Source organism: Apiospora kogelbergensis, assembly GCF_038363985.1.
Source record: "Apiospora kogelbergensis strain CBS 113332 chromosome Unknown utg000001l_segment0_segment0, whole genome shotgun sequence".
NCBI classification, from domain to species: Eukaryota; Fungi; Ascomycota; class Sordariomycetes; order Amphisphaeriales; family Apiosporaceae; genus Apiospora; species Apiospora kogelbergensis.
The window spans coordinates 2,311,459-2,325,289 of record NW_027117418.1 but is presented as its reverse complement, the minus strand read 5'-3'; the positions used below and the strand labels follow the sequence as shown (position 1 = coordinate 2,325,289).

Sequence of the window (13,831 nt, the reverse complement as noted above, 5' to 3'; positions counted from 1 at the left end):
ATATTCCGCTACAGAGTCCCGGCTTTTGTGTGCACCTGTTACGATGGAGAGCTTTGTTTAGTCTGGTCTACTCTGCTTCCGCTGACTGCGCCTCAGTCGTGCTCGATTTCGATGACGGCATCGTCCTACTCTCGATGGGTATCTCTGGTAGACTGGACCGCGGTAGAGGCTGTCACCTACGGGCCCAGTGCTGTAATAACGCCATTCCGGGTTATGGCGCCTCTGCCTTGCCTATCCAAGCAAGTGGAGTTCTAGTTCGCAAGGCACCAACGCCGAATGCGTTGGCTGTCTCCTCATACGTGTGGTGCACCAGGGCGGCCCTTGCTCAATGAATCGAGCAGCTCATGAGGCGGTATCCTCCTCATTCCGCTGCCCCGGTCATACATTGATGTTGGTGCGGGAACGTAGCCATCGCGCTTCTTCCGATAACGGTCGAGGGCAAGACCGGCCACAACAATGAGAAGCATCAACGCCAGCGAGATTGCGAGACCAATGAGGACAATGAATCCTACCGCGAGGCCAGAGCCTGAAGAAACAAATTAGCAGCTTGACCAAGAAATGGACCAACACATTTTCAACTTACTTGAGGGTTTGAAGAAGTTATCGGGGTTTTCCACGAATATCTTTGCAATCGAACCTTCGCTGTTGCCCGCATTACTTGTGAGGGCGTATGGTCGAATTTTCTCCCCATCGAACAGAGCACTGGATGCTTTTCCAAAGTTCGGGATGGCCAAGGCACCCGTAATCATCAGGATCTGGTTGGAGTCGACTAGATCGGAATTTGAACCACGGGGTTTGGTCACGGTGAAGACTTGAAGACTCCTGATGGCTGTCTCTGGGCCGAAGTTGGTTCCGGCAGGAACCATGGAGGAGCCATCGTACTTCATCAGATACACCGATCCATCCTTCGCAGTTCCTGAAATCCAGAACTGGGTGCCTTCCTTGTTCGCAGCAGTGATGGCATTAACGGGACCCGGGAGCTCGGGAAACCCGGACCATGATGAGCTTGAGGCATCAAATGATGCAAGGTAGGCGGAAGTGTCGTTGAGGGTCATGTTGCCGCCCACAACCACCTTAGTCTTGCTGGCCCAGATCATAGCCTTGACTTCGCCCTGCAACCCGAAGCCGGGGCGGCTCCATTGGAAGGCCGAGGTGCTGAATACGCAGAGGCCGGGGCAGTCCAAAGACCCGGCATCGTCGAAGGAGCCTCCAACGAAAACGTCGCCGCTGTCAGGCCTGACAGTGATGGATGAAACAATGCCCTCGGCGCCACTCAGGGCTGGGGGCTGTTGGCTAAACGTCTTGCTTGCCATATCAAAAGAGACAAGCCCGTTTACGGCGGATCCTCTCACCGTGCCATTAACTCGTCCACCAGCAAATAATGTACTACCCTGGATAGCCACAGCTCGGAACGCAGAGTCCTCAGACACGCCATCAGGAAGACCCGTGATCTTGTTACTTGCGGTACCATCGATGAAGGCCATGTTGTTAATGCGCTTTCCATCAGAAGCAGTCGCAGAGAAGTGACCGGCGAGGATGGTCATATTCGATTCACCTTCCTTGTAAAAAGTACCGGCAAGAACACCGGACACATTGGTGTCATTTGTCGAAGAAATGCGCTTTCTAACACCAACAAAATTGGTGGTTGCGTTAGATCTAGTCGATGGCTCAATCTTCAGAGGCAATGAATCTAGTTTGCTACCCATGGTGGCAGCTCCTTCGGCGCGCAGAGTCTGCGAGCTCAAGGTACCAGCATATACAGAATTCTTGTCGTCCCCGTCTATGAGAGATGTTGCGAGAATGCCGTCCAGGAAAGGAATAGGACCATTCATATTCTGCAGCCAGTTGCTCTGTGACTTCACCCAGATTGCAAAACCATTGACCGTGCGTTCAGGATTGCTACCGAAAGACAGCAGTCGTGAAAAGGTACCAGTCACGGCAATGACGTCCTCCGGTTTGTCGGAAGTGAGGTTCAAGGTCATGTACACAACGTTCATGACAGGCCCATTGACTCCGGCACCAAGAGCTGCCCATTTGTTGCTGGCGGTATCATAGACGGCAACATTGTTCAGGGCTGCGTTCGATCCCCCAGATGTGTTGTTGAAGCTGCCTCCCACAAAGAGTTGATTCTTCACAAGAGTCATGGCCATGATCTGACCATTGGTGCCGTCGTCGAGTGGAACTGTAGAGTTGTCTTTGCTGTTGACAGAAACAATGTTTCTCACTTTGTCCGATGTGAAATTGCCACCGATATAGGTAACATCGCCCACAGTTGCGAGAGCGCTCACAGCAGATCCCTTTGAGAAGGTCGAGCCTAATTTGTCAAACGCCGAAGTGCTGAAGTCAGCCGTGTCGATCTTTGCTTTGCTGGGGTCGTAATCGAACAGGCCATTCAGCCCTCCCGTGGAGTTCATCAGCACAAAGTTGATCTTTTGTGCAACCATTGTCATGCTTGTCAGATCTTGGTTGTCCAAGGCCTTGATTGTGACACTGGGGCGGAATGAGCTCGAGCTGGCATCGAGGATGGCCATGTCGAGCACATCATACTTGTCGAAATTGTTGGTCTGGAACAGCACTTTGCTGTTTATCGGCGTGTTTGGACTGACGTTCCATGTGACATTCACTTGGCCGCGGCTTTCACATGTGTTGTCCTGGAGGCAACCTGGTGTATATATCGAGAGAGTGTAGTTACCAGCTTCTCGAATATCAGGGAAGAAGGTGATAGATGCCGCCGCCGAGTTGACCGGACTGGGGATGTTGACTGAGAGATAGTCCGCATTACTCTGACCGGAAGGCGTGACTTTCCAGTCACCTGTCGTGGTTGCGCTCGAGGCGAATGAGGTGTTGGCGCATGCCGGCTCGTTGAACTCGCTGATAGCGTAAGCGAAAATATCGTCCTGCAGGAGTTCAATTCCATCCAAACCGCCACCCTTGCCGTACCAATCAGAAATGTCGATTCTGAACTCGTTCATGCCGACGTTGTTAACGAAGTGAAAGTCCTGGAACTTGACGGAAGGGTCGTCGCTAAGAGGGCACTCGCTTGTGCACGATATGTTCTGGTTCGTCTTCGGGTCCACGTACGTGAAATTCATGATTCCGTTGATCGGTAGAGCCGTATATCGCCATGTCTTGGTACCGCGCCCGTCCTGGTGCGTATTCCATAGCCGGAGCTTGGTCGGTTGAAACCCGTGGCGAAACTTAGCAGACCACGAGCCAGGTGTATTGTCTGCTAGCAGCCAAGTGCTTCCTGCGCCGTCAGTACCATCAGTCTTGCAGACTATGTTCTTCGGATCGTTGAAACCAGCAGCAGCTGTGCCTTGATTTGCCGAAATCGTGGCGGTTGATAGATTGATAACCTGTTCATCAGGTTGGCTGGGGGTGCTTGTGTTTCCCAGCCCGGTGAAGCGCCCGCCAAAGACGATATGACCATTGGAGGCTTTGGTGATGGAGGTGACGGGACCATTGAAGCCGGCGAAGGGAAGACTCGCCCAATTACTATTGGCGACCCACGTGATGGCGTTTGTCGAGTCCGCGGCCTTGAAACTTCCTCCAACGTAGACCTTGCCAGCAGCATCATCGCAAAGCAGGCTGTTCACCTGTCCTAGCAAGCCTGCGATCGGGCTCAAAGTCATATCGGTGAGGTTGAACTGCGCAATGCCCGTCGAAGATTTCCCATCCAAGCTGGTGAAGTTGCCGCCCAGAATGAGAGCGCCGCGAAATTTGCATATTGTCTGTATTGACGCGTCGGCCGTCAGAATGCTAGAGAAGACGCCATTAGGCAGGCGGGTCATAAGCGATTCGGAGCCATTGGTGTTGAATGGTTGCTCGGTCTGGCCCTCGAACTCGTAGAGCGATATGCCGGCGAAATCTCCAGCAACGGCAACCCGCCCCAGACTACTAAGGTCGAGGTCTGATGAAGGCACTGGAGTCACGGTCAGAGCTTGCGACAGCGTCGCAATCGTAGCGAGGCCGAAAAGATATGATGTTAAAGAATTAGCGGATTTGCGTGACGTAGGCCGCCGCCTATAAGTAATTTGCATTGTTTTCCGTCGTTATGACCAAGGACCGGAGCAGTAACGCGAGACTGGTAGGGCCTTGCTCCGGTCGGAGTGAGGTGGCCTGGGGATCTGGCTTCGTATGTGTTATGAAATCATGAGAAGTGGCTTCGCGTATAAATGATGGCCATGAGTTTCAGAAAAGGGCAGGTGACGCGAGTAACACGGCGTAAGCTGCAGGTTGTGACGAAGTTGCTGGCAGGATTGGGAGGGCCGTTTGATCCTTTTGTGTTCTATTCGCGTATGTCCTGTCGAGATGCCCAAGCAAGCGAGCAAGCTGAAAGGAATAATTAGAAGATGCGAATCTCGGAAGAGTGAATTTTGCTGCGGCCGGGTCACGGATTGAGGCAGTCGTCGGAGGAGAAACGATCGCAACTGTTTTTGTTATGGTCAATTGAGTTGCAGAGAGAGTTTTCCGGCCTGCCCGTCTTTCACTCCTTGGGAGTGGGAATTGAATTGAATTGGATTGAATTTGGGTTGATGCAGCCAAATACCGTGCAGTCGATTGCACTGACTGGGACTGCAGATGGGAGATGAAGGGTCCGTGTTGTTTGGGAGGCGTGGTACGGCACCGGTACAGCACGCTGGCTGAACTGCGCTGATGCAGTGCTGCAGTGCTGCAGTGCTGCACTTGCAGGGGACTGGGTACGGGATACGGCAGGTAATGTAGGTAAGGGAAGCTTGCTAGTCGTACCTGAAAAGACGTGTGCTGGCCCGTAACAGGCCTAGTGCAAGTCTGGGAGAAATGTGCACTGAGTTTACTGGATGTTTGACTGGCAGCTGGTGACTTGGTCCTCTTGCACGGTGGGGCGTTCCTGGCGGAGTGGGCTCTGGTTAATCAACGGCCAGGCTGGGCTGTCCAATCGATTTGCTGGCCGCCGTGTTGCTTTTTCGCAGTCTTGAATTTGATCGAGAAGGCGGATTGCGATGGACGCGGTCGATTCGATGGCTCTGACGTGCCGATAATAGACCTGATATGGACGACTGTGACGGCGACTGCTGGTCAGAAAACAGGTTCACTCAAAATTAGCGACCGCCCATTAAGGTGCTGCAGATAAGATTACTGTGACTCTCTGTCCAAGAATGAGATGCCTGTCACCCCTCTAGGCAAGCTGCGCCTCTTCCCGCGTGCGTGTCGCAACCGGTCATTAACGAGGGGGTAGTATTGGCATGTAAGGTGTGTAGGCATTCGGCAAACGCGGCCTTATCTTTCGGGATTCTTCTGGGAGAGACCGCCAGAGACACGGAATCGGGGTGCAACTGAAAACTGAACCTCTTCTTTTACTTACAGACAGGCGATACGAGACGAGACGGAATGAGATGACGGTTGTAACAACCGATGAGTTGGACTGCGTGCGGGTAACTACAGCAAGCGTTTGCGTAGCGTCAACCACTTCCGTTCGATCTGGCTATTATGTATGGGTCCAATGGGATGAGATGAATGCGACTACCCGGGGAGCACTTGAGGGGGGTTGTCGTGTTTCGAGTCGTGTTGGGGAAAACGAGTGTAGTAGAGACAGATCTTGACGACGATTTCTCAAATTGTCGCAAAAGCCGAAAAGAGAGCCACCCTGGACAGACAGGTCTTGTCTGGATGTTAGAGGTTAGAGAATGTGGTGGTGGCCTCGGATCAGGGGTAAGGAGCAGCCGAACGAAGGGACTGATTGCTCCAGCCCAGTGCGGACGATTAAACGATTGAATCCGAATAGAAAGAAAATGAGAGGAAGAGGCTAGATAGCCAAACCAGCAGAGCTCTTGCAAGTGTGCTGGAGAGAGTAGGAAGATCAAAAGAGTGACAGTGTTCTGAAAAGAACTTCAACAAGCATCCACCATTAAACCCAACCTTGGCGAGCGTGAGCGACAAGGTGAATACGAGAGGGGGGGAGGAGGTTCTTCAATTTCAGAGAGAGAGAGACGATTGACGGATTAACACGAGAGACACCAGAAGTTTCCTGTCAGCCTGCGTGCCTGGGCAGGCCATTGGCGTTACTGGGGTCACGCTCCTGCGTCTTGTCTCTAGTCTGGTCCTGCACGATCCAGGTACGCACGCGTCTGTGGCCCTCTGGCCCTGTCAGGGGCTTCTACTATCTTAGGTTAGGCGTGCCGCGGCGCTGGCAGGCCGGCTCGGTTTTTCTCCTCGTCTGGAACCGGTGCAGTATCATCATCCGCCCTGGCTAGCTCTGAATCCGTACAGGGAGGGTCAGCGCGCAGTCCGCTGTACGTACAAAATTCCACTGTAGGTGGCCAGTCGGAAAGCCTATCAATGGCCTCCTCCTGCATGGCAGGGAAACAAAAACCAATATGCACCTCAGCTTCAACTGAATAGGTACTCAAGTTCTTACATGAAAACAAAGGTAGCAAGACAGACGCCTCGGTGTAATATTAATCATTGTATCTCCTCTTTCCTAGCTGTTTTGCTTTAAGTTGAGCCTCCTAACAAACATGTCTTATGCGGCGCTCACGTTTCTCATGCCACCTGGATTTTGACAGCTCTGACAAGGCTCAACTTTAAAACTACGCCTAGCCCTGCGGCAGATAGCGAGAACTTGTCCAATAATTGCTTCGTACTGGAGTTTAAATGGCTGATCAAGGAATGTGGGTGTGTCGATCAGCCGGCATGCATGCCATGCCGGGCATTATCTGCCCTACTTATTCTGATACCAGCAATATCTCTTTGGGGTAAGACCTGTTTGAATCTACATGCTTTTTGCTCCCTCTCTCGTGGTTTCAAAACCTCATTCTCACAGGAGACCGTGACACTGACGGTTACTTGCTTGGAATATCATGTCCGTTAATGGCAGAGTGGTCTGCTTCGTGTGGCTGTGTTAGACTTTCCGGGGTGTCCATGCCAATATAGATTAATACCACGATAAAGAAAGCGGCATCAGGATCTTGATCTACTCTATATCTCGTTGGCGTATACCTATGCAGCTCTATCGAATTCTCCGAAGCCCAATGAGAGACCCGGCATTTCCACGCCACAAACAGGAGGGAGACAAGGGTTTCATAGCCAAGCGCGATGGTCGTCCAGATACTGAGTATCGTCGCATTAGGGGGTAAGTCGTTACGAGAGACTTGAGAAAACGGTAGGTGCATGATATTGCCTAGCGTTGCTAAAGCCCTGTACCTGTAAGCCGAAAAAGGCGGCGCCGTCTTATGCTGTGGGCGTCTTGTCCTCTGCATTCGTTCGCGTCTTGTAATCACGCGGGGACTCAAAATGCTCGGGTTTGCCCCCCCCATATGCCCAGCTTTTGCTCCTTAGCTTTTGCTTCCGCGGCTTTGTATTTCGCCTCCAGGCCGCCAAACTCGGCGCCCGTCTTGGCTTCGTAGGTTGTTGCCAACCCTTTCTTCAGCATCTCGAGGCCGACGTCCTTTCGGATGAAGTATCGACGAACAAAGACTGTCGCGACGATTCGTTCGTACTGGTCGCGCCTGTATATCTTGGCCCGTATCCGCCTCCCCAAAAGATATTCTGATAACCAGGCCAGCGAGTCTGTCGCAAATGGCTGGGCTTGCTTGCCGAAGTGTGCACCTTCGGGGGCGTCGATGCCTGCGATACGTATGGGTATCTGGGCTCAACTAAGTCAGGGCCGGGCTCATCCCAGGGCACGAGTTGGGAGCGAACTCACCGTCTTGTTCTTCAAATCGATCTTCTTCGTGGGAACGCTGCGGGCCCAACCCCAGCCGGCCAATCTTCCTCCTGGGGTGTGGAACATGTGGAAGTTGTCGCCATCACCGACGCTCGTGACCTTGCCGAAGATGCTACGCTTCCGGAAGAAACTGGGCTTGACGTAGGCAGGCCCCGGTATGCGGCGCAGATAGGAGCGGTATACTTGCAAAGTAACGAGGACCGTCGTGGTCACCAGAACTGTGGGGACCCAATTTCTCGGGTCCTTGAAGTGCTGCCAATCGGTGCCGTTGAGGCTGTCAGTCCAGGAGACAGGGCGCCTTTCGGAGCTGTCTGATCGCGAAAACGGCCATACCATCGTCGCTGAGCGCAATGGTGTGCGCCAATCGGACTTGTCCAGCAACAACTTGGGTGCTGTGGTTTCCAAGGTGTTGATGCACCGGAAGACAATGGCCCTTTTTTCCTTCACCTCTGCTTGGAGCAACTGTGTACGGCTAGAAGGTAAGATCGAGCAGATCCGATGCAGTGATGCCTCAGGCCACCATTTGCTTGTACAGGCTGCTTTGGGGAGGATTTAGCGGATGGCCAACCAACTTGACCGCCGCTTCGTTCGAACCCCCCACTTCGATATAGGTATGCCCGCCGCCACTCTAAGAACCCGGCACCCGGCTGGCCCAGGCTGCTTGAGGCTTGACTCCAACCAATTTTATACCCAACGATAGGCACGCCCGCTATAGTAGGTGATGGTTTGTGAATATGTAGGCAGGCATCACCATTATACATCATTGTGCAACAGAGCAAGGATAAATGCTTAAATATACTCGCCTATGCCGCGCAAAGCACTTTGACGTCAGTGGGTGCAACCATGCTTAACAAAGAGCGACTTGGCCCACCTGGTCTCGAAACACCATGCTTAAATTGTGTGATACACTCCATTGATCCACTGCTCTTCGGTCTGCAACGCTCCTCCGAATCATCACGGTTTGAGTGACTGCCAATGGGAGCAATTGCGTATAGACGTGGTATATCTTCTGTTGGTATCAAACAAGCTCAGGGCCCAGCTGAGAGGCGTCTCATCCGCCAAGTTTGGGACAATTGCTTCCACTCCAATATACGTCGCGAATCCTTGACTTGACGTCTTACTTTGCCCAAACTCCAAACGCTTTCACAAACAATCTTGCCTTGGGTCGTGCATGAAAGCCATCATCGCACAGCAAACTTCATCCTGAGAAGGTCCATCGGCGAGGCACGTGATCGTCGCGCATTACGGGGCCATCGTGCCCAACAGGTGACCTCCGAAGATTCAGGTTAATCTGCATACCAACTGACATACACCGCTTCGGGTCTGCATATATATCTCGATCGCGAAGGCATGGTCTCAATCCTGGACTTTCTTCCCTTAGAATTCGGATCTTCGTCATGACGGGCCACCGCGAAGCGCGCCAGAGGCCCGGCATGTCGCGACAGAACACGTCCAATGTAGAGCGTGATGAGCGACGGCCGCTGCTTTCGCGAGCTCGCTTCCCCCATTCAATGGATGGAGAGCAATTCTTCAGCTGTAACACAAATGCCCACGCCCATCTTCCTGTCTACACCAACATCCACAGGATACGAAGAGACGTCGTGTCGATTGTGGAAGACTACCTGACCATCGAACAACTACGAGACCTCCGTCTCAACATCTCGGTTGTTCGTCCCTTGGTCGATAAGCTTTATGAATTAGACGACATCTCTATAGGTATGCGACGATCCCTTGGCAGCCCTCCTTCTCCCCATCTTGTGCGACCCAGCATGACTCGTTGGTTACACCCAACAGAAACCTTGAATTGGTCACTAACGGATGCCAAGTGTACTGCCTCCTTGTCAACCGAGCCCAATTCCTCCACGAGCAGGCTCATCTGAACAACCGGCAGAACGTTTATGTCAGTCGGGCAACTCTCTGCGAGGTTGTTGCTACCCGCATCTTGCGGCGCTTCGGCGAGGACAATCCAGGCCCGGACGGCCTTCTGTTGTTGGCCAACATCCTCGTGGCTGGGTTCGAGCCTTTTCAAAATGCGCCAGAGGAGGTTCGCCGAAAAGCTGCTGTGTCGGCGTCATGGGAGCTTCGACGAACCCTACCGGCGCTAGAGATTGCCATCCTCAGCGAAAGCAAGTATTTCCTGAGCTCTAGTTATTGCCAAAGAGTGTAAGTCTGGCATGTGCTGCAAATATGGGCGAAATGCTGAATAAGTCCACAGCACCGATGCTATATACACCGGCCTTATCGTTTATACTCCATCGACGTTCTTGGATATTATTCCCGATCGTTACAAGCAGAAGCCCATCTCGCTTTACGACCCACGCGAAGCTCCTCTGCTAAACCAGTATAGACTGATCGTTCCACGGACAAGGAATATTCTGGAGCTGTTTCATTTTATCTTCTTACTCTTTCTTTATCTACTATTCATGGCAGAGCGAAACCCAGACTATTTCAGTTGGTACGAGATCGCGTTTTCCGTATATGCCTTTGGCTGGGTTCTCGACCAATTCGCAACTATACTAGAACACGGATGGTAAGTGTCGCTAAAAGCTTCCAAAGGCTATTACTAACATGTTTCAGGGGCGTGTATACTCAAAATCTATGGTCCTTCCTGGATGTCATGTTTGCGATTGTCTATTGGGGCTACCTGATAATACGACTACATGGGTGGAGGACAGGCGAATCCAATCACTCGCAGCAAGCACTCGATGTTCTAGCGATGGGTGCACCATTCCTCGTTCCTCGACTGGCGTTCAACCTACTTTCGGACAATCTGGTCTTCCTGTCACTGCGATCTATGATGGCCAACTTTATCCTTCTTACGTTTCTGGCATGTTGGTGCTTCTTGGGCTTCCTTCTGTCCATGGTATGGCTTGCCGAAGGTCGCCATAGGATACTGTACGTCTTTTCTCTACTCGCTTGGTTCCAACACTTACTGACCTTCAACCAGGACGATTAGCAAATGGATGTTGTGGATCTGGTTTGGACTGGATGGCACAGGCGTACAGCGTTCGGTAAGATCATTCAGCAGTTGGAATGTACTTTCTTCGTCTAACCTCTTCACATAGACTGAGTTTCATTGGCTGCTTGGACCGACTTTGATGATTACTTTCGCATTCCTGGGTAACACATTGTTCCTGACCATTCTCGTATCCATGTTGTCGAATACCTTCAGCACCATTGTTGCGAATGCCACGGCAGAGATACAGTTTCGCCGTGCAGTTCTGACATTAGAGGGGGTCAAGGCCGATGCTATCTTCGCCTATCCGCCACCTTTTAATATCCTGGCCATGTTTGTTCTACTCCCGATGAAGTTCTTGGTTAACGCGCGATGGTTTCACAAGATCCATGTGGCTACCGTACGGGCAATCAACCTACCTATTTTACTGCTTGTGGCAATTGCCGAAAGGCGTCTGCTATGGCCAGAATTCAAGAGATCAAGAGCTCGCACTAGGGGTTGGTTTTGGGAGAGATGGAGGATCACGACCCACGGCGACATCCAGACCGTATTCGCGATAGCACCGCCTGACTCGGTCGAGGATGATATCGCTGTGGACGATGAGCTGACGCACCACATGATTCGGCGGCAGTATATTCGACAGCAGAGCTCGGTCCATGATGCCACCCCCAAATTGGCGCTGGCTGATGACAACAAGGGCAGCGAGGGGAGCAGACGCCCCTCCGCGCTGAAGACACCGACAAGAAGGGATTCGATCGCTCCCTTTGGCGAACTCGATCAGCAGGTTCGAGATATCATCAACGAGTCTAGTGAAGTTAACCAGGTCAATGACCGGCTGAGCTCGCTGGAGCAGAGCACTGCCAGAATGGAGGCTATGCTCGAGGAATTGTGCGCTACTGCGCTGGGTGATGAAGGGTCCCTCGATCAGACAGAATGAGACGAGGCTGACGATTAGTAATGGGGCCTTGGGACTCCCTCTGAAGGATGAAGACATACACGAACTCATCAGAACGCTACTGCTTTCACTGCTGCTTCACTCATGTAACACACACATGGATGAGCGGCACGAACACGATACGTACACATAAACAATACGATGCATGAATTTACTGGATGCTTGACAGCTTGTGATGGACGGTGGGTGAGGTCCCGCAGCTCAATGGGCAACTGATGAATTATCCTGAATATTACCGTGTACTCTTTGGCTATCGGCCCAACGCACTTTCCTCATCACATATAAGCAGTCGCTGTCATTTGTCTAATCGACAGATCTCGAAACTGCAGACACTGCCCTCCACCAACACTAAAAAGCTGGTACTTGCCTCCTTTTATTGCTTACCAAACTTCGTTTTCACTGCGATATTCGTCTGATATCGCGCACCGCCGCAGCCTTTGAGGACAATAGCCACCCGCGAAGAGGCCACATCCATTCGTATAACCAGAGAAATACGTTTACCGCTCTTCAGAAAGTCCACTGCTTGGCAGCCCCAGAAAGGCCACCGCGGCCTCTTACTATTCCACTCTCTCGCTTCCTCTTCAGCCGTGGATCAAAACCACGGACAAGCCAAAGGTTCGCCAGCTCCCCCGCATTGAGAATAGCAATCACTGATCATTATTACTTAAAATACGGCAGTGGTCTGAGGGCGAGAAGAGGGAGATATGTGCACGACGGCTCACTTCCGCTCCCGCGCGTGCGGCCACCACTGGCTCCAGATCACCATGGCTTGTTACCCGGGCTTGGGCTTCAACAACTGCGACACCTTTGACGGCGGCGCGGCACGCGAGGAGTCGCCCCTCGTCGCCGTCGACACGCTTTGTCCGGCCTGCCTCGGCCCGGGGCGATATGACAAGAACACGACCCGCATGATCCTCGACATCAGGAACCGCTATAGATGGGGGTATGGACCGGACAAGAGGAGCTTTGGGGCGGATTGCTGCGTTATGTGATAACGGTGATCCTTAGGAGTTTAGGAGAACAAGGACTGGGTTGGGGACATCTTTTTGGAAGGAGTCATGAGGCGATTAAGCAATGATGAAGTTGATCATGCCTCTCTCACCACAAACTGAAATGGTCGTAACTCAACTTATATGATGATCCAATCACGTGCTTATTGACCAAGTTATTTTACCCAAGTATTGGGGAAAACGGGGAACCATTGGCTTCTGCAGCTAATCAAGAGCTACCAATTCGGTCTAACACGACCCGGCAAGTTACACCTTTGCTATTCACTGTCCCGAATTCCACCTCCCACCCAAACCAAAGTTCCCTGTGCCATTCGGCACACCGAAAAGCCACCCTCCATGCTGCCCACCCCCGACACCTCGCATGTAGCCTTTGAGCGCGTCTACGAGCCCGCCGAGGATTCGTACCTGCTTCTCGACACGCTATCCTCCGAGAGCGAGACAGCCTTCCTGAGAAGCCGCTTCGGCCGCAGCAGTACCGATGCCGCCGCCGCCACCACCACGCCGACGTCGGCGGCCGGAACCGTCCCGGCGCCGTTCGTAGTGGAGATCGGACCCGGGTCCGGGGTCGTGATCGGCTTCGTCAACGCTCACGCCACGCACATCTTTGGCACCCCGTCGGTGCTCACAGCGGCCATCGACGTGAACCGCCACGCCTGCGCCGCGACGCAAGAAACGGCCCGGAAAGCCGCCGCCGACGTCTCCCAAGCCGCCACCGCCACCACTCCCTCTCCATCTCAAAGCGGCACTTTCCTAGATGCCGTGCAAGGCGACCTCACCGCCCCTCTGCGCCCCGGCTCCGTGGACGTGCTCATATTCAACCCGCCGTACGTGCCCACCGAGGAGCTGCCGCGACAGCCGACGGCAACGGACATGGTGACCTCGGAGACGGCGCCGACGTTCCAGGACGACTCGTACCTGCTCTCGCTGTCGTACGCGGGCGGCGTCGACGGTATGGAGATCACGGACCTGTTGATTGGGCGACTGCCCGAGGTGCTGGCGCCGCACAGGGGTGCGCTTACGTGCTGCTGTGCGCCCAGAACAAGCCCGAGGCCGTCAAGCAGCGCATCCGTGCCTTTGGTCCGCAGTGGAGGGCCGAGACGGTGGGTTCGAGTGGGAAACAGGCCGGCTGGGAAAAGCTGCAGATTGTCCGGATCTGGAGGGAGGATGAAGAGCAGCAGCAGGAGAGCTCGTAGTAGTAGTAGTAG

General features: G+C 53.1%; 5 protein-coding genes across 5 annotated transcripts; 3 read left to right on the top strand and 2 right to left on the bottom strand.

The window, feature by feature from the left end:
• Positions 1-293: 293 nt before the first annotated feature.
• Positions 294-4,040, bottom strand: PG998_000720 (Bud site selection protein RAX2; the record flags this gene model as incomplete). The annotated part of the gene is made up of 2 exons (XM_066867538.1): positions 294-526; positions 584-4,040. 2 exons carry the CDS (start codon positions 4,038-4,040, stop codon positions 294-296), a joined length of 3,690 nt encoding a protein of 1,229 aa, XP_066735953.1.
• A 3,227-nt stretch (positions 4,041-7,267) lies between these two features.
• PG998_000719 (endonuclease) lies at positions 7,268-8,041 on the bottom strand (the record flags this gene model as incomplete). The annotated part of the gene is made up of 2 exons (XM_066867537.1): positions 7,268-7,624; positions 7,685-8,041. The coding sequence occupies 2 exons, from the start codon at positions 8,039-8,041 to the stop codon at positions 7,268-7,270; spliced, it is 714 nt and encodes a 237-aa protein (XP_066735952.1).
• Positions 8,042-9,102: 1,061 nt separating this feature from the next.
• Positions 9,103-11,598, top strand: PG998_000718 (Nonselective cation channel; the record flags this gene model as incomplete). The annotated part of the gene is made up of 6 exons (XM_066867536.1): positions 9,103-9,421; positions 9,532-9,868; positions 9,921-10,235; positions 10,283-10,600; positions 10,653-10,716; positions 10,771-11,598. 6 exons carry the CDS (start codon positions 9,103-9,105, stop codon positions 11,596-11,598), a joined length of 2,181 nt encoding a protein of 726 aa, XP_066735951.1.
• Positions 11,599-12,320: 722 nt separating this feature from the next.
• On the top strand, positions 12,321-12,608 carry PG998_000717 (uncharacterized protein; the record flags this gene model as incomplete). Its single annotated transcript, XM_066867535.1, has 1 exon — positions 12,321-12,608. One exon carries the CDS (start codon positions 12,321-12,323, stop codon positions 12,606-12,608), a length of 288 nt encoding a protein of 95 aa, XP_066735950.1.
• Positions 12,609-12,962: 354 nt separating this feature from the next.
• On the top strand, positions 12,963-13,819 carry PG998_000716 (uncharacterized protein; the record flags this gene model as incomplete). Its single annotated transcript, XM_066867534.1, has 2 exons — positions 12,963-13,568; positions 13,634-13,819. The coding sequence occupies 2 exons, from the start codon at positions 12,963-12,965 to the stop codon at positions 13,817-13,819; spliced, it is 792 nt and encodes a 263-aa protein (XP_066735949.1).
• Positions 13,820-13,831: the final 12 nt, after the last annotated feature.